At 44.6% G+C, this 27,228-nt stretch overlaps 1 protein-coding gene across 3 annotated transcripts in view; it reads right to left on the reverse strand.

Annotated features, from left to right (window-relative positions):
- LOC129838050 (uncharacterized) overlaps nt 1-27,228 on the reverse strand; it is a 50,588-nt gene that overhangs the window by 16,964 nt on the left and 6,396 nt on the right. For all 3 annotated transcript variants that reach the window (XR_008756821.1, XM_055904737.1, XM_055904724.1), the window contains exons 2-3: nt 13,170-13,910; nt 12,776-12,866 (exon numbers count right to left, since the gene is read on the reverse strand). Coding sequence is in view for 2 of the 3 variants with exons in the window: in XM_055904737.1 (XP_055760712.1) it covers nt 12,776-12,866; nt 13,170-13,821 (743 nt within the window). In the remaining variant the exon portion in view is untranslated. The remainder of the gene's footprint in view (nt 1-12,775; nt 12,867-13,169; nt 13,911-27,228) is intronic.

A 27,228-nucleotide genomic window follows, 5' to 3' on the forward strand; every position in this document is an offset into this window, starting at 1 on the left:
GATGAAATGAGCGAGCGACAGAATGAACAACACGATGGAAGAAAGAGGGAGAGAATGGACAGGTGACTAAAAGCACATGGAAGCATATTGCCTTCCTATCTGGGTGAGTTCCACGTAGGGAACGCGAAACGACAAGAGCACTAAAATTAAGGTGGGGGAATGGAGAGCGAGAGATTTCTTCTGAAAGGGAGGGAGAGATGGAAGGGAGGAGAGGGCGAGGCCAGTCATCTGTGCGTACAGCGTTAACCTCACATAACCCTCCATCTCGTCTTCACAGAGACACTCAGAACTGCCTGATCCTCACGGAGGGAGTCAAGGAGGGATGCGAGTCAAAGCTCAGTGGAGTCCATACAGTATTAATCGCTTGGGTGGCACTGTAGTTCAGCGGCTTTGGTATATTTGTTGTGGCTACAAGGGAATGGTTAGTGTCAACAAGGGATTCAAAGCCAATACTTGGTTGATATGCCTTAGTGGTGCAATAGATTCACAGCCGGTGTGAGGATACAACAACCGACAGGTGTATTCAAGATGTCGCCAAGGAATCCAATGGCAATTCAATTATTTATACACTGTGATGACATCAATAATACAATAGGCTGTAATATCTGTTGGGTTAGCAACTGATCCAGAGACAACCCATTGACTGAGGACTTGGTTACTATACTATCATAATGTGTAGAAGGCATCTGCGCTAAACAGTAACTATGCCCTGCCAAGGCTGGGGCCAAAACTGCATGGTTTCATCCCCAAAGGGGGAGATAGAAGCCGGGACAGGAACATTGTGTGACTGCATTGCACAAGAGCTAGTGACAGTCAATTGTCTCCTTTTAATTATTCAACAACTCTGTTATACTGCACGTTTGAGTCAGACTGCAAGTGAAAAGGTATCTGACCTGCAAAGATTGTCATCTAATAGATCACGAGGTGTAACTGCCATTTCATTACAGTGACCATTTTGACAGAAATTCCCATATGGATGGCTCTCAACACACATGACCTCATCTTATACAACACCCTAGATTCCTCCCATTCTCAGAGGGAGTCTTAAGGCCCACCGAAATGACAGATGCCTTCACGGGGGAGGGAGGGGAGCAGCAGGAGGGTTGAGAGGGTGCTGGCTAAATTCCTGGTACTGTAAATAAACAGAAGGAGAGATGGAGGGATGGGGGTTGGGCAGACAAACTGCTTAAACAGGACAAGGGAACTGTCTCCAGATAGAGAGAAAAGGAGAGAAAATACAGATACAGGGAATTAAACCCCCCTCCATCTGATGCAGCCGAAGAGCTACTGCCCCCTTACCCGGGAAAGCACCGAACAGACAGGGACGTTGGACCATCGAAGAAGCACAAATATGATGAGAAATAAATTGATTTGGGGTTCACTTATATTGGAGTAGTGCCTTTCCTCAGCCACAGTGTGTGATATGTGCAAAAGTACCATCTCACAACTCGATGAAACCGTCACTCTTGGGCAGACATTTAGAAACAAAACATGCCAATTTGAAAAATAAGCCACGTGAGTTTGAGCGAGAATTAAGACGACTTTTGAGTAGTAAGACATGTATAAAAGCAACAGATACCATTAATAAGAAGGGGCTGGAAGAGTCTTATATGGTGACCTACCGAGTGGCTAGGACAGCAAGCCCCATACTACTGTGGAGGACTTAATTCTTCCTGCTGCCGCGGATATGTCTGGGACAATGCTGGGGGAAAAGGCCCAAAAAAACTATACAGACAACACCTTCATCAAACACTGTTTCACAACGCATCAGTGACATGGCAGGAGATGTTTTGAAACAACTACTGCTTAGCATACAAACCAGTAAATTCCATCCGTTGAAGCTGGATGCGTCAACATGGCAGGCCTGGCACATGCCCGTTACGTTTATATGGGGGGGGGGGGGGGGGGGGGGGGGGTGGCGACGACAACAGGATAGGATATTTGTGAAGTACTCGGCAGCTTTATGTCAAATGGACTTTGGTGGCCAAGATGTGTTGGTATCTGTACTGATGGCACAAAAGCCATGACAGGGAGACCTAGTGGAATGGTAACGCGCGTGCAAGCAGTTGCTCCCGACGCCACTTGGGTACATTGCAGCATCCACTGAGAGGCTCTTGCTGCCAAGAGAATGCCTGACAGCTTGAAAGACATTTTGGACACACAGTGAAAATGGTTAACTTTGTTAAAGCAAGGCCCCTGAACTCTCGTGTATCTTCTGCATTATGCAATGATATGGGCAGCGACCATGTAACGCTTTTACAACATACAGAAGTGCGCTGGTTATCAAGGGGCAAAGTATTGACAAACATTTTTGAACTGAGAGACGAGCTTAAAGTTCTCTTTACTGACCATCATTTTCACTTGTCTGACCGCTTGCATTAGGACGAGTTTCTCACGCGACTGGCCTATCTGGGTGACAAAAACTCACACTCATGGTTTAATAACTGTATCGTATAGTGTGTGTGTGGCAGGCTTACAATGAAAGCAAAAAACAACATTTGGGTGCACGCTGACCCTGGTGCTAGAAGGGGTACGCAGCTGTAGGTTGAATGTTTGAAGGGCTACGGGACTATAAAAAGTTTGTGAACCACTGCATTAGGGGATTGGTGGACTCATTCACCTGTGGTATGTTCAGTAGGGAACACAGTAACAAAACATTTTTGGAACAGAAAGAAACTTAGTATTTGTTACGGGACAAGTTCAGGTAGAACATTCCTCTTTCACAGTTTCAAAATGTTTTTGCCCTACTGAACACAACCCAGCAGTGTGTGTGCTAGAAGCATGGCACGCGAGGCCAGGTGTTAAAACAGCTCTGCGACGCCTCAAGCTACCAGCACATCTGCTAACTTAGTTGACAACCTTTTCCCTTTAATCCAATATCATAACTCACCTTGCCAGTTGCCAAACTACCCAATCCCCTTGTTCTGAGGCTCCCATCCAATCTCACTCTGTTTTGTTGCGACCCGTTTGTCTGTAATATATTGATATCTGCTTCTTATCCAGTACAATTGATTATTTCACCCCTTAGGGCGATTAAGTTAATAGTTTAAGGAAACCCTATTTCTCTGCCAATGTGTAACTAGGGCCGCACTGCTAAAGCTAACTCTCTCTCCTCTGCTCTCATCCTTCTAGACCTATCGGCTGCCTTTGATACTGTGAACCATCAGATCCTCCTCTCCACCCTCTCCGAGTTTGGCATCTCCGGCGCGGCCCACGCTTGGATTGCGTCCTACCTGACAGGTCGCTCCTACCAGGTGGCGTGGCGAGAATCTGTCTCTGCACCACGTGCTCTTACCACTGGTGTCCCCCAGGGCTCTGTTCTAGGCCCTCTCCTATTCTCGCTATACACCAAGTCACTTGGCTCTGTCATATCCTCACATGGTCTCGCCTATCATTGCTATGCAGACGACACACAATTAATCTTCTCCTTTCCCCCTTCTGATAACCAGGTGGCGAATCGCATCTCTGCATGTCTGGCAGACATATCAGTGTGGATGACGGATCACCACCTCAAGCTGAACCTCGGCAAGACGGAGCTGCTCTTCCTCCCGGGGAAGGACTGCCCGTTCCATGATCTCGCCATCACGGTTGACAACTCCATTGTGTCCTCCTCCCAGAGTGCTAAGAACCTTGGCGTGATCCTGGACAACAGCCTGTCGTTCTCAACTAACATCAAGGCGGTGACCCGTTCCTGTAGGTTCATGCTCTACAACATTCGCAGAGTACGACCCTGCCTCACACAGGAAGCGGCGCAGGTCCTAATCCAGGCACTTGTCATCTCCCGTCTGGATTACTGCAACTCGCTGTTGGCTGGGCTCCCTGCCTGTGCCATTAAACCCCTACAACTCATCCAGAACGCCGCAGCCCGTCTGGTGTTCAACCTTCCCAAGTTCTCTCACGTCACCCCGCTCCTCCGCTCTCGCCACTGGCTTCCAGTTGAAGCTCGCATCCGCTACAAGACCATGGTGCTTGCCTACGGAGCTGTGAGGGGAACGGCACCTCCGTACCTTCAGGCTCTGATCAGGCCCTACACCCAAACAAGGGCACTGCGTTCATCCACCTCTGGCCTGCTCGCCTCCCTACCTCTGAGGAAGTACAGTTCCCGCTCAGCCCAGTCAAAACTGTTCGCTGCTCTGGCACCCCAATGGTGGAACAAACTCCCTCACGACGCCAGGTCAGCGGAGTCAATCACCACCTTCCGGAGACACCCGAAACCCCACCTCTTTAAGGAATACCTAGGATAGGATAAAGTAATTCTTCTAACCCCCCCCCCCCCCCCCTTAAAAGATTTAGATGCACTATTGTAAAGTGGTTGTTCCACTGGATATCATAAGGTGAATGCACCAATTTGTAAGTCGCTCGGGGTAAGAGCGTCTGCTAAATGACTTAAATGTAATGTAAATGTAGGGCGACGTACTATAGGCCATTCTTTCATCTCGTTTTGCATTATGGGCCGTCTGACATTTTTTTTGCAGGTGGGGAAACAGTAATGTTATGCTACATTTAATATGAGCCCCGTGCCGCCTGCCCTGCTCATAGACTCATGGAAGGGCAGCAGCAGTCACAGCTATGGGTGGGAGAGGCCTGTTCACTAGCCCTGGCTCACCCAGGGAGGCAGGAACAGGGCCCAGCATGGATAGAGAGACAGTCTGGCTGTCACACACACACACAACCTGCTTCTCCTGTCGTCAAACACAAGCAGCATGATCTCACACACAGCTCCTAATTGTCAAACACGCACTGTATACTCACACACAGTGACATACTTCTCCATGTCGTTAAAACAAATCCGACAAAATACCCCCCCCCCCCCACACACCTGACAAGTCATCACACACAGGAAAGAAGCCCGACGTCATAATGTTCCCAAACAAGTGTCATTCCCTCAGGGGAAAGTCCTGTAATCATCCCACATCTGCATAATTCAAAGGATAAGGACACATGCATTAATAAAATGGGCTGAGATTAAGTACCAACCGAGGCAAAACTAGCTCTCTACTCCACAAGTTTAAGTAGTGCCAGTTTAAAGTCCAACACAGACCTGTCAAAACACCAGCTGAAAGAAACAACTCGTACTTGTCTTTAGTCTAACTAAAGAAGGGGTGGTGGTGTGTGTTCCCAGTTTCAGGAAGAACAGATTAAACTGGTTTGAGTCAGTTCAACATTTCACCTCATAATAAAAGCAGAGTATTAGGGAGGAAGTGGGAGAAGAGAGATCAAATTGAAGCTAAGAGCTGAACAGAATGTTCTGTGGAGACCTGAGTGTGGAGTAATCGCGATTAACCCAGTACCAAAGTCTTCCGCAATTGGTCAGATGCTCGACTAAGTTCTGGGTCCATACGCAGAGAAATGAGACGATCGGTTTCGGTCTTCGTTCTAACAAAGAGCTCCACCCTCTCTTAAGTTGCAAGTTACAGGCAAGTCTATGGGCCAAATATCCACCCCCAAAATTCAAAAGATGCTAACACCTGCGAAATCTTGATTTGTCCAAAGCACTAGAACTAACGCTGCTCATCATCTCACACGCCGTTGTCTCATGACAGATCTACGGTACCATTAATGTAGTCTGTCCACGAGAGATTAGGTGTGGAGCCATACTGTATAGCGGGTGTATCCCAATAGTCTAAAACAGTGGTTCCCAAACTTTTTATAGTCCCGTACCCCTTCAAACATTCAACCTCCAGCTGCATACAACCTCTAGCACCGGGGTCAGCACACTCTCAAATGTTTTTTTTGCCATCATTTTAAGCCTGCCACTCACAAAACATAAGAATGAGTGTGAGTTGTCCACAACCCGACTTGTGGGAAGTGACAAAGAGCTCTTATAGGACCAGGGCACAAATATTAATATCAATCATTTTGCTCCTTATTTAGCCATCTTACATTTATTGTGAATAACTCACCACATGTTAATGAGAAGGGTGTGCTTGAAAGGATGCACACAACTTTGCAATGTTGGGTTGTATTGGGAGAGAGTCTCAGTCTTAAATCGTTTCCCACACAGTCTGTGCCTGTATATAGCTTTCATGCTAGTGAGGGCCGAGAATCCACTCTCACATAGGTACGTGGTTGCAAAGGGAATCAGTGTCTTAACAGTGCAGTCCTATCCAGAAATCTGGCAGTGGCTTTTGATTAAATTACATTTTCACAGAACCTCATTGCAATTTCAATGAAGCTCTTGTTCAGATATCGGTAAGTGGACTGGAGGCAGGACATGAAAGGGATAACGAATCCAGTTGTTTGTGTCGTCCGTTTCGGGAAAGTACCTGCGTAATTGCTCACCCAGCTCACTAAGGTGCTTGCTATATCACATTTGACATTGTCCATAAGCGTGAGTTCATTTGCATGCAAAAAAATAAATACACTGCTCAAAAAAATAAAGGGAACACTTAAACAACACAATGTAACTCCAAGTCAATCACACTTCTGTGAAATCAAACTGTCCACTTAGGAAGCAACACTGATTGACAATAAATTTCACATGCTGTTGTGCAAATGGAATAGACAAAAGGTGGAAATTATAGGCAATTAGCAAGACACCCCCCAAAAAGGAGTGGTTCTGCAGGTGGTGACCACAGACCACTTCTCAGTTCCTATGCTTCCTGGCTGATGTTTTAGTCACTTTTGAATGCTGGCGGTGCTCTCACTCTAGTGGTAGCATGAGACGGAGTCTACAACCCACACAAGTGGCTCAGGTAGTGCAGTTCATCCAGGATGGCACATCAATGCGAGCTGTGGCAAAAAGGTTTGCTGTGTCTGTCAGCGTAGTGTCCACAGCATGGAGGCGCTACCAGGAGACAGGCCAGTACATCAGGAGACGTGGAGGAGGCCGTAGGAGGGCAACAACCCAGCAGCAGGACCGCTACCTCCGCCTTTGTGCAAGGAGGTGCACTGCCAGAGCCCTGCAAAATGACCTCCAGCAGGCCACAAATGTGCATGTGTCAGCATATGGTCTCACAAGGGGTCTGAGGATCTCATCTCGGTACCTATTGGCAGTCAGGCTACCTCTGGCGAGCACATGGAGGGCTGTGCGGCCCCACAAAGAAATGCCACCCCACACCATGACTGACCCATCGCCAAACCGGTCATGCCGGAGGATGTTGCAGGCAGCAGAACGTTCTCCACGTTGTCTCCAGACTCTGTCATGTCTGTCACATGTGCTCATGTGTTCAGTGTGAACCTGCTTTCATCTGTGAAGAGCACAGGGCGCCAGTGGCGAATTTGCCAATCTTGGTCTTCTCTGGCAAATGCCAAACGTCCTGCACGGTGTTGGGCTGTAAGCACAACCCCCACCTGTGGACGTCGGGCCCTCATACCACTCTCATGGAGTCTGTTTCTGACCGTTTGAGCAGACACATGCACATTTGTGGCCTGCTGGAGGTCATTTTGCGGGGCGCTGGCAGTGCACCTCCTTGCACAAAGGCAGAGGTAGCGGTCCTGCTGCTGGGTTGTTGCCCTCCTACGGCCTCCTCCACGTCTCCTGATGTACTGGCCTGTCTCCTGGTAGCGCCTCCATGCTGTGGACACTACGCTGACAGACACAGCAAACCTTTTTGCCACAGCTCGCATTGATGTGCCATCCTGGATGAACTGCACTACCTGAGCCACTTGTGTGGGTTGTAGACTCCGTCTCATGCTACCACTAGAGTGAGAGCACCGCCAGCATTCAAAAGTGACCAAAACATCAGCCAGGAAGCATAGGAACTGAGAAGTGGTCTGTGATCACCACCTGCAGAATCACTCCTTTTTTGGGGGTGTCTTGCTAATTGCCTATAATTTCCACCTTTTGTCTATTCCATTTGCACAACAGCATGTGAAATTTATTGTCAATCAGTGTTGCCTTCTAAGTGGACAGTTTGATTTCACAGAAGTGTGATTGACTTGGAGTTACATTGTGTTGTTTAAGTGTTCCCTTTATTTTTTTGAGCAGTGTAATATAATGATGGAAAGAATTGTGTGTGGCCTTGTTATTGCAGACAGAAAAGAGCCCCAACTTCTTAATCATAGCCTTAATTTTGTCCTGCACATTGAATATAGTTGTGGAGAGTCCCTGTAATCCTAGATTCCGATCATTCAGGTGAGAAAAAACATCACCCAGATAGGCCAGTCGAGTGAGAAACTCGTCATCATGCAAGCGGTCAGACAAGTGAAAATGATGGTCAGTAAAGAGAACTTTAAAACTTCTTGTCAATAGGGGGGCGCTGTTTTCACTTTGGAAAAAATCGTGCCCAAATTAAACGGCCTCGTACTCTGTTCTAGATCATACAATATGCATATTATTATTACTATTGGATAGAAAACACTCTGAAGTTTCTAAAACTGTTTGAATTATATCTGTGAGTAAAACAGAATTCATTTGGCAGCAAACTTCCATACAGGAAGTGAAAAATCTGAAACCGAGGCTCTGTTTCAGGGCCTGCCTATTCAACTGGCTTTTGTTTATCGATATGTATGCACTTCATACGCCTTCCACTGGATGTCAACAGGCAGTGGAAGGTTTAATGGGGTGTCTAGCTTGATCTGAGGCCGAATAAGATCTTTTGGAGTGACAGGTATTTTCTTTGTCTTCGACGGCGCGCGGGGGACCTCGACATTGTCTTCTGAAAACCGTTCGGTATACACGGCGAATATCTCCGGCTCTGATTTTATTTGATACATATGAGAAAAACATCATAAAGTAGGTTTTTCAACCGAATTTAATCAGTTTATTCAACGTTTAATGGGACTTTTGGAATTTTCTGTTCTTTGAGCCAAGAGATGGGAATGTTCGCGCCACAATGCTAGCCAAGGTTGCTAATTCGACAGAAGAAATGGACATTCTAAAACCAAACAACGATTTATTCTGGAAATAGGACTCCTTGTACAACATTCTGATGGAAGCTCAGCAAAAGTAAGAAAACATTTATGATGTTATTTCGTATTTCTGTGTAATATGTTGATGCCTATTCTCCGCCGTGTTGGTGAGCGCTGTCTCACAATAACCCAAGGTATATGTTGTGGTAAAGTTATTTTAAAAAAATCTAACACAGCGGTTGCATTAAGAACCAGTGTATCTTTCATTTGCCATACAAGTATTTTTATGTAAAGTTTATGAATGAGTTCTTTGGTCAGATTAGGTGAGTGTCCAAAATATCTCCGGACATTCTGGGCAATTGTTGCTACGTATTCACAATGTATAACCATGATTTGCAGCTCTAAATGTGCACATTTTCGAACAAAACATAAATGTATTGTATAACATGTTATAAGACTCATCTGATGAAGTTGTCCAAAGGTTAGTGATTAATTTTATATCTATTGCTGGTTTTTGCAAAAGCTACCTTTGAGGTGAATAAATGCCTTTGTGTGTTTGGCTATTGTGGTAAGCTAATATAATTCTATATTGTGTTTTCGCTGTAAAACACTTTTTTTTTTTCTGAAATATTTGCTGGATTCACAAGATGTTTATCTTTCATTTGCTGTATACCATGTATTTTTCATAAATGTTTTATGATGAGTATTTAGTTATTTCACGTTGCTCTCTGTAATTATTCTGGCTGCTTTGGTGCTATTTTTGATGGTGGCTGCAATGTAAAACTATGATTTATACCTCAAATATGCACATTTTCGAACAAAACAAATGTATTGTATAACATGTTATAAGACTGTCATCTGATGAAGTTGTCCAAAGGTTAGTGATTAATTTTATATCTATTGCTGGTTTTTGTGAAAGCTACCTTTGCGGTGAATAAATGCGGTTGTGTGTTTGGCTATTGTGGTTAGCTAATAGAAATACATAGTGTTTGTTGTAAAAAAAAAAAAAAAAATCGGAAATGATGGCTGGATTCACAAGATGTTTATCTTTCATTTGCTGTATTGGACTTGTGATTTCATGAAAATTATATTATATGATATGCCTGTCCCGCTAGGCTATGCTAGTCAGCTTTTCTGATGAGGAGGATCCCGGATCCGGGAGGGTGATGAAGTAGAGCTTGTCTCTCAATTTAAAAAAACATGTCAATACTTTGCCCCTTGATAACCAGCGCACTTCTGTATGTTGTAAAAGCGTTACATGGTCGCTGCCCATATCATTGCATCATGCAGAAGATACACTAGAGTTCAGGGGCCTTGCTTTAACAAAGTTAACCATTTTCACTGTGTGTCCAAAACGTCTTTCAAGCTGTCAGGCATTCTCTTGGCAGCAAGAGCCTCTCGGTGGATGCTGCAGTGTACCCAAGTGGCATCGGGAGCAACTGCTTGCACGCGCGTTACCACTCCACTAGGTCTCTCTGTCATGGCCTTTGCGCCATCAGTACAGTTACTAATACATCTTGACCACTGAAGTCCATTTGTCACAAAGCTGTTCAGTACTTTACAAATATCCTCTCATGTCCTGGTTTCCAGTGGTTTGCAGAAGAGGATGTCTTTAATTGACCCCCCATAAACGTAACAGACATACCAGGAGCTGTGCCAGGCCCGCTGGGTCTGTTGACTCATCCAGCTGGAACGCATATAATTTACTGGTTTGTATGCTAAGCAGTAATTGTTTCAAAACATCTCCTGCCATGTCACTGATGCGTCGTGAAACAGTATTGTTTGATGAAGGAATTGTCTGTATATTTTTTGGGGGCCTTTCCCCCCGCATTGTCCCAGACAGATCTGCGGCAGCAGGAAGAATAAAGTCCTCCACAATAGTATGGGGCTTGCCTGTCCTAGCCACTCGGTAAGTCACCATATAAGACTCGTCTAGCCCCTTCTTATTAATGGTATCTGTTGCTTTTATACATGTCTTACTACTCGAAAGCAGTCTTTATTCTCGCTCAAAAATCTCCCGTGGCTTATTTTTCAAATTGTCATGTTTTGTTTCTAAATGTCTGCGCAAGAGTGAAGTTTCCCTCGAGAGTGTAACTGTTAATGTGATTGGATGTTAATTATTTGACTAGGCTACCTGTATTTGACATTGTGTTATTTTTCTGAACACTAGATGGTTTAATTTTATTTTTGTCAGTGAAACAAGGCTACTCAGGAGACAAAAAAACCTCACTCAAATGTATAGCTCCGTTAAAAAAATATAAATTAAAATGTGCAAGACAACTTTCTGAAGAAAAAAACGATTTATATATATATATATATATATATATATATATATATATATATATATATATATATATATATATATATATATATATATATATATATATATATATATATATATATATATATATATATATATATATATATACACACTGCTCAAAAAAATAAAGGGAACACTTAAACAACACAATGTAACTCCAAGTCAATCACACTTCTGTGAAATCAAACTGTCCACTTAGGAAGCAACACTGATTGACAATAAATTTCATATGCTGTTGTGCAAATGGAATAGACAAAAGGTGGAAATTATAGGCAATTAGGAAGACACCCCCAAAAAAGGAATGGTTCTGCAGGTGGTGACCACACCACCTGCAGGGCTCTGGCAGTGCACCTCCTTGCACAAAGGCGGAGGTAGCGGTCCTGCTGCTGTGTTGTTACCCTCCTACGGCCTCCTCCACGTCTCCTGATGTACTGGCCTGTCTCCTGGTAGCGCCTCCATGCTCTGAACACTACGCTGACAGACACAGCAAACCTTCTTGCCACAGCTCGCATTGATGTGCCATCCTGGATGAGCTGCACTACCTGAGCCACTTGTGTGGGTTGTAGACTCCATCTCATGCTACCACTAGAGTGAAAGCACCGCCATCATTCAAAAGTGACCAAAACATCAGCCAGGAAGCATAGGAACTGAGAAGTGGTGTGTGGTCACCACCTGCAGAACCATTCCTTTTTTGGGGGTGTCTTACTAATTGCCTATAATTTCCACCTTTTGTCTATTCCATTTGCACAACAGCATGTGAAATTTATTGTCAATCAGTGTTGCCTTCTAAGTGGACAGTTTGATTTCACAGAAGTGTGATTGACTTGGGAGTTACATTGTGTTGTTTAAGTGTTCCCTTTATTTTTTTGAGCAGTGTATATATTTAAATGTGAATCACATTTTTATTTGGCGTACCACCATTGGCATTGCGCGTACCCCAGTTTGGGAATACCTGGTCTAAAACAACCTTGTCTCCAAGGGATATGGTAGCCACTTTAGACCATTACTGAGACACACCCGTAGAGTTGCTGGAACATCCCAGCGAGAGCGCGACCAGAGCCAAAGTGAATAACTCTTGCCCTGGGGGCAATAACCCATGTTATTCAGTAACACTGTGGTGCTGACTGGGGCAGTGTGAGAGAGTTCCCTTCTGTCTATTTATTTATTTCTGTTAGTGTGACTCAGTAGACTAGGGCTGCGTCCGAAATGGCACCGTACTACTTTGACCAGGACCCATAATTCTCTGGTCAACAGTAGTGCAAATTATAATATGGAATGCCATTTGAGACAGTGGGAAACCTAATCCAATAACAGTCCGGCAGGACCCACAATGGCCACTTTACGTCGATACTCAATTTAAGCTCCTCGCAAAACAAGTCGTTCACTGATCTGATTTGTCGAGTGATGCCTTTTGAGCGAACCGGCTCCTCAGATCTTGGGTGAATGCATTGTGTGTTGTGTATGTGAGGGGAGAGGTTTTTTAAACTATAAACAGTGCCTGGGTTTTCCCCCCTCGAGTTCATTCAAATGAGCATCTGCCAGCCACAAATGTCACTGCCCGGTAAATCACTTTGCATGCCCGGTGCTGTTCACAAATGTCACTGGCCCGTAAATCACTTTGCATTCCCGGCGGTGGTGCAGTCACGGGATAGGCTGCCTTACCTGGTTGTCTTGGAAACCGTCGTCCTATCGGGTTTGGCCGTGGCTGAAGTGCTGGAAGGCTTGGGGGCAGCTGAGGCTGCAAGTCTGGAAGCTAGAGGAGAGGGAGAGCGAATGAGAAAGTGCATGAAGAGAGAGATGGGGGAGGAAAAAGGTGGAATGAAGATGAGGGGTGGGAGTGAGGACAGAGGACTGGGATGAAGGATTGGTGTAGTAGGAGTTGAGAGCAAATGTGTCTGCAGCCAAGCACAGGTGGGTTTGTGTGAGCGCTAAAATACATAGGACAGTAACTAACTAGACTCAACACGGGACAAAGGAAAACAAAAAGCTGTCTAACCAAAACATGATTAACAAGACTAAATACTCGGCAGTATGTTTGTGTGTGCATAGTCCTCACCTGTGGTTTTGGGTCTGGCCCCGGCCCCATTAATGGGACCAGCAGCAGGAGGTCTCCTCGTTGGAGTGCCAGGACCCATCGCCGCAGTCCATGTAGCGTTGGTTGGCCTGGTAGCAGAGGTGGACCTGGGGACTCCGACAGCCTTCCTGTCAGCCACCTTAGTTTGGGTCCTGACAGTGGAAGCGGCGGCCGGCCCCACGGACCTCTTCGTGGCTGCAGCTGACGCCGGTGCTCCGGCTGTGGTCTTCTTTTTGTCCAAAGCTGCTTTCTTGGCCAGGTCACTGGCTGAGGACTTTATTCCATTGGCCATGTGACTTGGGGCCGTGCCCGGACGAGAAGTGCTGGGTCCTGATGCTGGACCCGTTGTGGCCTTGGTGCCAGCTGTGCCTGGCCGTGGTTTAGCCAAGCCCACGGTCTTAGCCTTGGGTTTGGGATCAGCTGCTGCCTTGCCATTGGCCTCCTTGGACGCAGGGGGTGCTGTATGGCTTTCAGGCTGCACTGTGGTGTTTTGGGTGTCTTCGGGCTGTGATGGAGGGGACGGGGAAGTTGAAGGGGCTGGCTGGGCGGGCATCTCGTCAGTGGCCATCCCCTGGGCCGAGGGCTCGGCTCCTACAGCTTCTGTGGGCTCCATGGCAACCCCATCCGGTTTCATCCCTTGTAGGCCCGGCAACGGTCTCACTCACCGGATCCAGCGGCTCACAAACACACTGAAACCAACGTCCTGTCAACAACCTCACAGATCTGAATGGGGAGAAGAGAGATTCCAAAATGTTGACATTTCATGTTTGTTTATTATAGAACTACAAATACTGGTAGCAGAACTCAAGTATATTATCAGAATAGCCACATGAAACCATGCAGTCGTAGACAAGTAGCATTTTAAAAACTTTAGAACCAACGGAAATACCATGAGGCACATGGTCTCACCGAGGAATTTGAAATTACTGGAAAAACAGGAGCAGCAGCCAGGGAAGCCAACATGAAGATTTGTTTCTAAATTGCACAGTCACTCACACTGTCTGATAGTAATACAATGTGAGCATCACAGAGACTAAGAACAACGCATGATTAAAACTTGTATTGTCAGAGTACTATTAAAAGTTTGACATGTAATAAGAGAAAACAAAATGTCCTCCAGCATATATCGAGAGTGAGGGAGAGATCGTAAGGCCTTGCAATTGACAGACCGAGACGGAGACAGGAAAACCAGGACCACATGTCCCATTTGTTTGTGATTCTGCTGCCCAGATACTGACCACAATGACAGCCAGCGATTACTAAGAAAAGTCAAACGCTGGTTCTGGGAGGCCTCAATGGACAACACTGTGCAAAACAAATGTAGAGCGTGGATGGACATTTGTGGGGGGTGGGGGGGGGGGGGGTGGATGAGCAGGATCTGGAGCTCATTAGCCTTGCTGGAGCACCTCGAACCCTGGCAGGCTGCTTTCCCAAGCCAACGTGGCCTCCTCTCCCCATTGCTGCTTTTTCTCATATACTCTACTTTCCACCACCCCTTCCTATTACAAGCCCTCCCACCCACTCCTCCAAGCTCCCCCTGTCCAACTGCCCTTCTACCCCAGCACCAACAACAATAGTTCATTTTTCTTCAGTATCCCCCCCATTCCCTCACTCCTTTTTTTCTTAGCCACTTGTTCCTCTTTCCACTACTCTACCCCCTCGATACGCTCTAAGATATGTTCAGTCAACAGATGGTCTGGGCAGAAATCTGTGTTTGGAGCTCAACAAACAGGCTTGGCAAGAGAGGAGGAAGAGAGCGCGAGAGAGAGGAGCACACGCAGAAGAGAGCAAGAGTGAGAGGGGGGGGGGGTGCAAGAGATGGAAAAGGAAGGAGGGGAAGAAGAGGGAGAGCGTAACAAAGAGAGGGTAAGTTAAGGGAGCAACGGAAGAAAAGGAAGGGAAAGCAAGAGGGGGAAGGTAGAGAGGAATGGAAGAGGAAGGGACTAGGAGAGCAGTAACATTTACGCAGAAGCCATCTGACTGATGTCATCATTAATAGTTTTTGACTGAAACTTCAGTGGAGCAGATGGAGAAACCTATAGAGGCCAAGCAGCAACTCTATTCAGTTACTTACAGTTGAAGTCGGAAGTTAACATACACTTAGGTTGGCGTCATTAAAACTCATTTTCAACCACTCCACAAATTTCTTGTTAACAAACTATAGTTTTGGCAAGTCGGTTAGGACAAATCATTTTTCCAACAACTGTTTACAGAGATTATTTCACTATCACAATTCCAGTGGGTCAGAAGTTTACATACACTAAGTTGACTGCCTTTAAACAGCTTGGAAAATACTGTCATTGCTTTAGAAGCTTCTGATAGGCTAATTGACATCATTGACATCATTTGAGTCAACTGGAGGTGTACCTGTGGATGTATTTCAAGGCCTACCTTCAAACTCAGTGCCTCTTTGCTTGACATCATGGTTTCCTGTTTCAAAATAAATCAGCCAAGACCTCAAAAAATAAATTGTAGACCTCCACAAGTCTGGATCATCCTTGGGAGCAATTTCCGAACACCTGAAGGTACCACGTTCATCTGTACAAACAATAGTACGCAAGTATACACACCATGGGACCACGCAGCCGTCATACCGCTCAGGAAGGAGACGTGTTCTGTCTCCTAGAGATGAACGTACTGTGGTGCAAAAAGTGCAAATCAATCCCAGAACAACAGCAAAGGACCTTGTGAAGATGCTGGAGGAAACTATTACGAAAGTATCTATATCCACAGTAAAACGAGTCCTATATCAATATAACCTGAAAGGCCGCTCAGCAAGGAATAAGTCACTGCTCCAAAACCACCATAAAAAAGCCAGACTACAGTCTGCAACTGCACATGGGGACAAAGATCGTACTTTTTGGAGAAATGTCCTCTGGTCTGATGAAACAAAAATAGAACTGTTTGGCCATAATGACCATCGTTATGTTTGGAGGAAAAAGGGGGATGCTCGCAAGCCGAACACCACAATCCCAACCGTGAAGCACGGGGGTGGCAGCTTCATGTTGTGGGGGTGCTTTGCTGCAGGAGAGACTGGTGCACTTCACAAAATAGGTGGCATTATGAGGGAGGAAAATGTGGATATATTGAAGCAACATCTCAAGACGTCAGTCAGGAAGTTAAAGCTTGGTCGCAAATGGGTCTTCCAAATGGACAATGACCCCAAGCATACTTCCAAAGTTGTGGCAAAATGGCTTAAGGACAACAAGTCAAGGTATTGGAGTGGCCATCACAAAGCCCTGACCTCAATCCTATAGAACATTTGTGGGCAGAATTGAAAAAGCGTGTGCGAGTAAGGAGGCCTACAAACCTGACTCGGTTACACCAGCTCTGTCAGGAGGAATGGGCCAAAATTCACCCAACTTATTGTGGGAAGCTTGTGGAAGGCTACCTAAACATTTGACCCAAGTTAAACAATTTAAAGGCAATGCTACCAAATACCAATTGAGTGTATGTAAACTTCTGACCCACTGGGAATGTGATGAAAGAAATAAAAGCTGAAATAATTCATTCTCTCTACTATTATTCTGACATTTCACATTCTTAAAAATAAACTGATCTAAAACAGGGACTTTTTACTAGGATTAAATGTCAGGAATTATGAAAAACTGAGTTTAAATGTATTTGGCTAAGGTATATGTAAACTTCCAACTTCAACTGTATTAACATTGACACATACCATAGAGTAGAACACCTTGTCCCCAACTCTCCACACAAACCTCAGTTTGCTACTTATTCACACATTTTTATGTTTACAGAGGAATTTCTTTCCTTCAATACCTTTTGGCCTTGGCCTGTTTGAGTGACACATGAGGCCTAACAGCCTTTTAGTCCGGTCAATTGGCAAATGACTGGACTAAAAGGCAAATTAACAAACAGATCACTTGCGGGGATCCTGTGGAACTCGCTGGGCCAGTTTGATAGCAGACGGCCAATAGAACTAATACCAACACCCCTCCCCCGAAACACATGCACCCCTCAATCTCTCCCTCCAAACCAATGGTCTGACCCCTACTTCAACCAGAGAGGACAAACAAAAAGCCTTCAGTGATTTTTCTCTCCTCGTCCTTCTGGCTCTAACTGCAGGCAGAAAGGCTGTTCGCCGCCACCTCCCTTTTCTCCTCTCTTCTGTTACATATCTCCAGCACAGAGCAAGAGAGGGGCCAGGGAGGATAAAGGCACCATGAGGAGAGGGGCCAAGTTTGCAGCCTTCAGTCAACTGAGCAGGCCTACACCAGAGCTGCTAGCTATTCTTACAGATCTCTACATTATTCAATGCTATCTATCTATATATATATATTTTATAGCATACTTCAACTCTTGATGCCCAAGAGGTTTTTGTGAAACAGAATTTGTTATCAATGAATCAAGTTTGGATTATTGTCCATGAGCTAGAGGCTAGTAGAGTTTCACCAGGACCTAGTACATTGAGCATTATCATCAATCTAATTTGGGGAGGAAATATGGCTAAACTTAATTTACTAATTTGTCATCTCTTCACAATATCACAAGTTCAACTCAATACTCAGTGTTTCAAACAATGCGGCTACCGCATTTGGATGGGCTCTGACACCAATGAAGCGATGTAACGATGCATTAGGGAGATAGCAGGATGAGGGACGTCAGAGAGGGACGACTGCCAGCTAAGTAAATCCAGCGGGCAGCGCCAGTGGGCCGGGCAGGAGTCGGATTTAACGCGCCGTCGCTGTATCCGCGTTCGGTGGACAGCAGCAGGATAAAAGGGGGATGTTTTGGCCTTGGGCAGAATGGGCACTGGCCTGGCTTTACTTGTGCCCATTGCGGGTCCAGCAAATGCCAGTGGCTGCTGACTTAACCACTAATGCCAGGGGCTTACCAAAGTGCAGCCTGTATCGCATTCCTTACCATGAACTGAGCCGACCTCTGGGTAGTGGTAGGTGGCATGATGGCGTCACTAAAACCCTACACATGCATATCAAGGGCTTTGTTGAACTGTAGCAAGGCGATTAGTGAGGGTGTTAGAGACTCCTCTGCATCAGAGAAGCTAGCTGTAGTTTGTCCTATTTGAAACTATTGCACGGCATCTTTCTTAAAACCCCTCATCACCAAAATGTCCTCGTGACAAATTCTCTGGGAATTTCTGAGCTGCTTTCCATATCCCTGGCCAAGTCTTAGCATAGATTTGCAATTGGAATGATTAAAAGGGGAACGCTCACCCAAAAAAAACGATAGAATAAACTGCACGGTTGATAGATATGAAAGACATCATGCATTTTTATGAAATAATGAGCCATTGTGCTCCCCTCCATTCATTTGCATAACAAATACCAGTAAAAAAAAAAAAAAGGCTAATACCATATTCAGGACACAGCATGCTTACTTTCCAGCTAGCGCTGCAGCTAATATCACAATTAGCTCAATGCCCCTGGCAACAATTACCATGTGTTGGAAGTATGCAAATTCATAAGCCGGTTGGAAATTGCTCCCGGGCTGCAGTCTGACAACAGTGACTGGATAATAACTAGTGTCCAGGAAAACAAACTCTGCAAGTTGTCTGTTATTCTCTGGGTGTGTGGTTAACGCTGCCATCGTAAGCCTGTGGGGTGGGCTGTCTAGACGGAAGAAACTCGCTGCCCCTGTCTCCATCTCATCTTTGCTGCGTTGCATCTTCTAACTCACCCCCCCCCCCCTCTCTCTCGCCCCATCTTTTTTTCTTGCAGTTTAATTACAGCTGTCTGCAATCATCCTACAGTGCCAGCCATGTTTTAGCCGCACAGCAAAATGGGTCACTTATAATACTCCTTTAATACAAACAGAGGGGGATTTAGCGGTGTTGAGAGTGGGTTGGAAATGCAGTCGGACTACAGGGAGAACGAAAGAGAAAAAGAGCAAGGGTTGGGATGGATGCTGGGGGTGTTACTGATGTCAGCTTAGTGTCATAACAGTCTTAACCACAGGTGAAAAATAGATTATTCTCTCTGCTAGCTCACAGAGGGAGGTGAACGGGGAGAGTGCGGAGGGAAATATGAGGGGTGTTTCAATGATAAATCTGCCCTAAAGGTTTGAGGTTGAGGCCCAGTGTCGTGTGCACATGTGCTGGAATGCCTGGGGAGAGCTCGGGCCAGGGCGTCTGTCGGTGAGCCGAGCCACCCCGTCCACATTCCAGCTCTGCCTGTCAGGCTCCTCAGGGTAGCAGCCTATAAACAGCTGTCACAGGAAGGGTGTGTACGAATATATACACTGAATAGTTGGTCCCATGTTTCATGAGCTGAAATAAAAGAACCCAGACATTTTCCATATGCACAAGAAGCTTATTTCTCTAAAATTGAGCACAAATTTGTTTACATCCCTGTTAGTGAGCATTTTTCCTTTGCCAAGATTATCCATCCACCTGACAGGTGTTGCATATAAAGAGGCTGATTAAACAGCATGATCATTACACAGGTGCACCTTGTGCTGGGGGTGATAAAAAGCCCCTAAAATGTGCAGTTGTGTTACACAACGCCACAGATGTCTCCAGTTTTTAGGGAGTGTGCAATTGGCATGTTGAATGCAGGAATGTCCACCACAGGTGTTACCAGAGTTTTGTTTGGGATGCTTACGATCCACAGTGTATTCCAGTTCCCGCCGATATCCAGCAACTTGGCACAGCCATTGAAGGGGTGTGGGACAACATTCCACAGGCCACAATCAACAGCCTGATCAACTATGTGAAGGAGAGGTGTCACACTGCATGAGGCAAATGGTGGTAACACCAGATACCAACTGGTTTTCTGATTCACGCCACTACTTTATCTGAGACCAACAGATGCATATCTGTATTCCCAGTCCTGTAAAATCCATAGATTAGGGCCTAATTTATTCATTTAAATTGAATGACTTCCTTATATGAACTGTGACTTAGTCAAATCTTTGACTTTTTTGCATTTATATTTTTGTTCAGTATATAAACTGTGTTAGAGAGAGCGCAGGGGACGGTCAGATTAAGCATTCTTCTGATTCCACTGTGCTGTACAAAGTACTTGCATCATCTTTGACTACAAGACTGTGAACAATAGACCTCCATTTTAGACTGCACTGCCAAAGCAAACCCTGTGTCTGTGACCAACCTTCCCTGACTGCCCCTGTGCCTGACAGAGACAACCCAATTGAGCATTTAACACAGCGTCTGCTAGCTAAACTGGGCCTGGATGGTAGAGACTATGGTGTAACTGAGCTGTATAGCACCATGGGTGTTCGACAAACAGGGGCCTCAGTCTCTGGTTATTCATTAATGGACTGCTGTCTGACTGAGTGAGGCCTTGCTATGTGGAGGCCTCCGAAGTACTGGGGCTCTGGCCAAAGGAAACACAGGCTTCATTCAGAGTGTGTGTGTGTGTGTGTGTGTGTGTGTGTGTGTGTGTGTGTGTGTGTGTGTATATAAAGGGGTATGACAGGAAAGGAGGGTGGATAAGGGAGAGAGTGGAGAGGCTTTAGAAAGACAGGAGTTTTGTAGGAGAAAAGAGTATTGGAGAAGGAGGGGTTTATTAGGGAAGGGGGTTTCCTACATAGAACTTCATTATTGGACCAGTTCCCTGCAGACAGAAAAGGGGCAGTCACTAGTCAAAGTCAACAACTGACCAAGTTCACCAGAAGTTAAAACGCATTTTGACCAAAGCAGACATATACCCACACACACACACCAGGGTCATCTTCATTAGGGAAAATCGTAGCAAAGCATTTTGCAATGGAAAACAAAAACTTGACCAATAAGAAATGCTGGTTCAGGTAATCCTTCCCCTTGTCAGTCCATTTTCTTCCATTGAGTGCCTAATGAATGACCCAAGTCATTAACCTACCAACAGCATGAGAACACAGTCTCCTAAATACTTCCTATCCACCGAGGGGGGAAAAAAATAGTTGAGCAGGGAAAGCCAGAACTGGCCTATCTAGACTGCCAGCCTGTCCAAAGAGGGAGCCAATATATTTAGTAAGAAGGGGAAGTTGAATGAACTCTTAGGATTGGTGGTGGAAGGGCGAAGGATGGGGTGAAGTGTGTGTGGGGTGTGGAGAGAGCGTAAGACTGTTGCTTCTTCTGCCCATATAAGGCAGTGTTACAGAGTTCTGCTGCATCACCACAGAACACTCAGAAAACATGGCACGCAGAGAGATCCAATCTCCTGATGAAATCCACCAACACAAGATAGTCATTACTCACAGCGTAATGACAGGAGAGGCTCTGCTGAGCATATGAGCCCAGCTCTGTTCTCAACCCAGTAGCATGGCTGTCTCAGTCCTTCTCAACTAAATGAAAGATGCTGTTGTCATAGACATGGGAGTCCCTGCTCTCAATTTTGAAAATACAGCAAATCAACAAAAGCACACCAGGCAGGTCACTAGTGATGCAAGTCGGTATTCGACGTCCATCCATGTCTGAGAACGTCAGGAGATGACGTGGAAACCGGCCACTAGGGGCAACAGTGAGCAATGTTACCTTCAAGGAGGCTTTGGTTGTGGACGGGAATGGCGGATGGGTGTAAGCATCTGTGTTATATATACAGTTGAAGTCGGAAGTTTACATACACCATAGCCAAATACATTTAAACTCAGTTTCACAATTCCTGACATTTAATCCTAGTAAAAATTCCCTGTCTTAGGTCAGTTAGGATCACCACTAATTTAAGAATGTGAAATGTCAGAATAAGAGTAGAACTATTTATTTCAGCTTTTATTTCTTTCATCACATTCCCAGTGGGTCAGACGTTTACATACTCAATTAGTATTTGGTAGCATTTCCTTTAAATGGTTTAACTTGGGTCAAATGTTTTGGGCAGCCTTCCGCAACCTTCCCATAATAAGTTCGGTGAATATTGGCCCATTCCGCCTGACAGAGCTGGTGTAACCGAGTGAGGTCTGTAGGCCTCCTTGCTCGCACACGCTTTTTCAGTTCTGCCCACAAATGTTCTATGGGATTGAGGTCAGGGCTTTGTGATGGCCACTCCAATACCTTGACTTGTTGTCCTTAAGCCATTTTGCCACAACTTTGGAAGTATGCTTGGGGTCATTGTCCATTTGGAAGACCCATGTGCGACCAAGCTTTAACTTCCTGACTGACTATTTTGTGAAGTGCACCAGTCCCTCCTGCAGCAAAGCACCCCAACATGATGCTGCCACCCCCATGCTTCAGGTGGGATGGTCTTCTCAGGCTTGCAAGCCTCCTCTTTTTCCTCCAAATCTAACAATGGTCATTATGGCCAAACAGTTCTATTTTTGTTTCATCAGACCAGAGGACATTTCTCCAAAAAGTACGATCTTTGTCGCCATGTGCAGTTGCAAACCCTAGTCTGGCTTTTTTAATGGCGGTTTTGGAGCAGTGGCTTCTTCCTTGCTGAGCGGCCTTTCAGGTTATGTCAATATAGGACTCGTTTTACTGTGGATATAGATACTTTTGTACCCGTTTCCTCCAGCATCTTCACAAGGTCCTTTTCTGTTGTTCTGGGATTGATTTGCACCATCTCTAGGAGCCAGAACGTGTCTCTTTCCTGAGCGGTATGACGGCTGCGTGATCCCATGGTGTTTATACTTGCGTACTATTGTTTGTACAGATGAACGTGGTACCTTCAGCCGTTTGGAAATTGCTCCCTAGGATGAACCAGACTTGTGGAGGTCTACAATTTTTTGGGCTGATTTCTTTTGATTTTCCCATGATGTCAAGCAAAGAGGCACTGAGTTTGAAGGTAGGCCTTGAAATACATCCACAATTGACTCAAATGATGTCAATTAGCCTATCAGAACCTTCTAAAGCCATGACATTTTCTGGAACTTTCCAAGCTGTTTAAAGGCACAGTCAACTTAGTGTATGTAAACTTCTGACCAACTGGAATTGTGATAGTGAATTAAGTGAAATAATCTGTCTGCAAACAATTGTTGGAAAAATGACTTGTGTCATGCACAAAGTAGATGTCCTAACCGACTTGCCAAAACTATAGTTTGTTAACAAGAAATGTGTGGAATGGTTGAAAAACAAGTTATAATGACTCCAACCTAAGTGTATGTAAACCTCCGACTTCAACTGCGTGTGTGTGTATATATCCCCCCCCCCCCCCCCCACTATGAGCTTGTAATAAATAATACTGCGGGAAGTGTGAAAAATTATGATCATGCCCTGGGATGGAGTTTTGGCCTGCCTGGTGACATCAGAAAATGAGTTAATAGACCAACAGTGCTTTGTTAAGAAGCCACCTGTTAAAAAAAAAAGTATATATTTTTGAAACCTTAATTGTTACCCAGAAATGATTTGATATAGAGATAAAAATAATGGTAGCATTGGACCTTTAATAGGCCTAAATTACCGTGGGCACACTTGTGCCAAGTGCAGCATGAGATTATGATAAGATCCTATATGGAGGCTGCAGTGGGCTCTGTATAGGCTAGTAGGCAGGGTTTAAGAAGGGTAGGGGTCGTAAGTGCCAAAGCGTGTGAGTGAGTGATGTCCTCGGCAGACCCAACTGGGGGGCGGGTTGTTCACATCCCAACGCACTCTAACCACAACTGCCGCCTTCTTCCACACACTGCAAAAGAGGCAGGAAACCACACACACACAACACAGCTCTACTCCAAAGAATTCATTCTGGGACACAGTGAGGGAGGGAGAGGCACTAGCATTTCCTTCACAGTCCCTGCTGGCGTCTGATAACAAAAAGGCGATGGTTGCCGAGCCGACTTTTTCAGGATCTTTAGTCTGCTGCTCTCAAAGATCCAGAGCTTCTGCATACGTGTATATTCTCTTTAGGTGCAGAGAACAAGCTACTCAGTGGAATGGTGCTCGTTTAATAAAGTTAGATCAAAGCTGAATCAGTGTCTGCAAGATCACAGTATTCTACATAACCAAATATAATAGCATAAAACTACTGTCAGACAAAAACACCACGCATTCAACATGATAATTCTTCAAGTTTTACCTGTGAAACATCCATTGCAGAATGATTCTATATAGTAACCATTTGATCTCAATCAGTTTAATGGGGGATATGCATTCAGATTTTCTTCAGTTATACAGTGTTGTTTAGAAGTAGCCTACAGTGTTGTTTAGAATGATGGAGCTAACTAATTTTAGAGCAGATGGTGTTAAACTGTAGCATAGCCTACCTGCGTATTTTGCCTAGTGGCACGCGCTGTTGACAGTCATTTTAAACTACTATGCCATTATATTTGGTTATGGTGAACACTGATTATATGATCTTGCAGATATCGATCCAACTTTATTAAACGAGCACCATGGCCATTTGCCCAATGACTATGTGTAACGCAGGCCAACTAATGTTGAATAATACTTAACGTTACTAGTGAGATTCCAGTAACCAATCATATTATACTATATTGCTATGTTTAAGTTGACAGCCATTACAAATCAGCTGTCAGAAGCTGCATGACGAGCAGTTAATTTGAGCCAATCAAAACTCAATATTATCTTAGTCCCTCTCCCAAGCACACGTTAATACACCAGTTGGCGCCAACATGCAAAAAAAAGAAAAGAAAAAAAGGCTATACCGGAAGATGAAGAGCTACAGCCATTCCATGGAAGAAAAAAAGTTACAACTTCAACAATTTCAATAAAACTGAACTAAAGAGAGAACTGGATATGAACCCTCCCTTATCTATACAAACGTGCTGTGAAGGGATTGAGGGAAAGATTGACGCCAGGATTTGGTGAGTTTTCATAAGGAAAACGAGCTGCTAGCGATTAGTCTAGTTAAGCTATTGATAGCATTTTGTGCGTGTTCATACTGAACCAAGCATACGCACAAGCCGCTAACATTCATAGGCTGACTACACCGCTCGCGTCGCGTGCACGAGTGTTGCAAAATATATTTAGAAATCTATATTATTCAATTATTGCGCCAACGAGCATCTGCATTGCCCAGGGCTAAAATAGAAGTCAGTTCTATTTCTGATGCAGGTTGCGCTGCAAGTCCTGCCTCCCCCATCTCCTAATTGGTTTATAGAAGCAGGTATCCACATGCCATCTCCTCATTGGTTATACCCACATGGGTGAGTGAAAGACGAAATAGGTCAGTGGCGGTAATGCACGTAATTTATGAAAGTTGCCGAACGCAATATAAAGTCAGGAGAAGAAAAAGCCTGGAAGGAGGAGAGATGACTAGAAATGAGTCGGTTGACTGTGGATTAATTAGAGTAGAGGACCTTGTGCATTTCAGGTAAAATAACTCAATGATTATATCCCAGGACAAATTAGCTAGCAAGCTAGCTAACTAAATTGCCATATATGTTTAATGCTTTTCGACCTGTCCCCAAATTAATATAATTGGTTCAGAGTTTGTTTTGATATTTTAACCTGTGTGTCGTGATCGCGTTTGGTGTGGGGGGACAAAATCAATGTATGCACGATGGCACACGCGCAGCTGGTTTGGGTTCCGTGTTAGGCTAGCTCAGTTATAGATCAATTGAAATAGCAAACATTAGTGATCATGCATGGCGAACTATTTTAATTTTCATACTTTCATAAGTGATTAACTAGTATCAATATCCATTTTGGTACACTTATGTTTTAGATGACTTTATAAGAAATTACATGTAGGTGTAAGCACTAGTACTTTATTTGCCCGGGCTAGTTAGTCTATTGTTCAGTCCACATGAGTCTGGTGCTGTAGTTAAAGTGTAAAGCATTTTAAGTAAGTTTTATCTTCTTATTCCTGTAAGAGAATGAAGCTAAGCACTATAATAATGGTTATATGAGAAGGTACTCATGATATATATATATATATACACATATAGTGTGATCCTGTTTGTAAAACAGGTCAGGTTTTCTGAGTATGGATTCAGTTCCACCAACGATGGCGAGCAGCCCGAACCCAGGACAACAAGAAGATTTGCATGTGAAGATGTATTTTCCTTGGAGAACACTGAATTTACACTACCATACTAAGGTGTGGTAGGATTTTTCTTGCAAGACATCATTGCATCATACATTGCAGTGGAATTGTTATAAGCACATGCTACAATTAAACGTCTTAGTGTTAATTGATCAGCACAGTCACTCACATTTGATTCCATCTCATAGTGGTTTATGTCAATATTTGTGAATTGGTTTGTGTTTTATGTGGACTCATGTTTATTGTATTGCCATTTCAACTTTGAAATCTGAGACACCCTCAGAGTTGGGTGCACCCTAGTAAACTATAGGCAGAATATATGGCCGATATCTAAGTGTGTTGTAAAGTTGATGATTTCATTGATATTGAGCTCATTGTACAAATTTCACATATCAATATTTACTCAAAGTGATTCATTTATTTTGTAAGTGTTTTTATTTACAAAATACAAGCCGGCATTCTTTTCCTAAATTATTCAGTTGTGTGGTTTTAATTTCTAACTACTGCTCCAGTAGTGAACCTAACTGGTCCAATAGAGTTTAAGCTTAAACATACAGTAGCCCATAGGGTTAAGCAATTGTTACATATGCGTCGCCCGAGTAGCCTCTTCTCCAAGCGTAGAGAATATATACATGCACAGAATATTTTAGTGCTGTAGACTGAAGATCCTGAAAAAGCCAGATCCGCAGCCACTCCGTAACAAAAACAGGCCATGTTGGACAATGCACACACACTACTGTGGGCTCTCCCAATGAAGCTATGCACCGCTGCCTTCCCATGCACACCCTATGGTGGCAGCCTCTTCACAGTGACCTGAGGTGAGGGCAGGTTGCTGATTTCCTATGAGGCATCTCAACAGGAGAAACTCTCCCATGGAGGATAGCTTACTGACCTTTACCCTTCCATTTAACCAGATCCACTGGCACAATGGACTCAGAGTGGAATGGAATTACTCAGTGGGAATATGAGCTCATGCCGACCTGAAAAGCCATCGCTACTAACTGAAGCCCATGGCATCTCATCTGGCAGTGGCAGTACACTGAAGAGGTAGTGCTCATTTCAGTTGGAGACAGAATTGAAGCCTAAAACCCATGTCAATGACAAATCAAATCTCAAAAATGACCTATCAAATCCCTTTATGGCTAATCAAAAACAAAACACACAGGTTCCCCAAGCCAGCCAGCATTAAA

The sequence above is a fragment of the Salvelinus fontinalis genome, chromosome 3 (genome assembly GCF_029448725.1).
Source record: "Salvelinus fontinalis isolate EN_2023a chromosome 3, ASM2944872v1, whole genome shotgun sequence".
In the NCBI taxonomy this organism is placed as follows: domain Eukaryota; kingdom Metazoa; phylum Chordata; class Actinopteri; order Salmoniformes; family Salmonidae; genus Salvelinus; species Salvelinus fontinalis.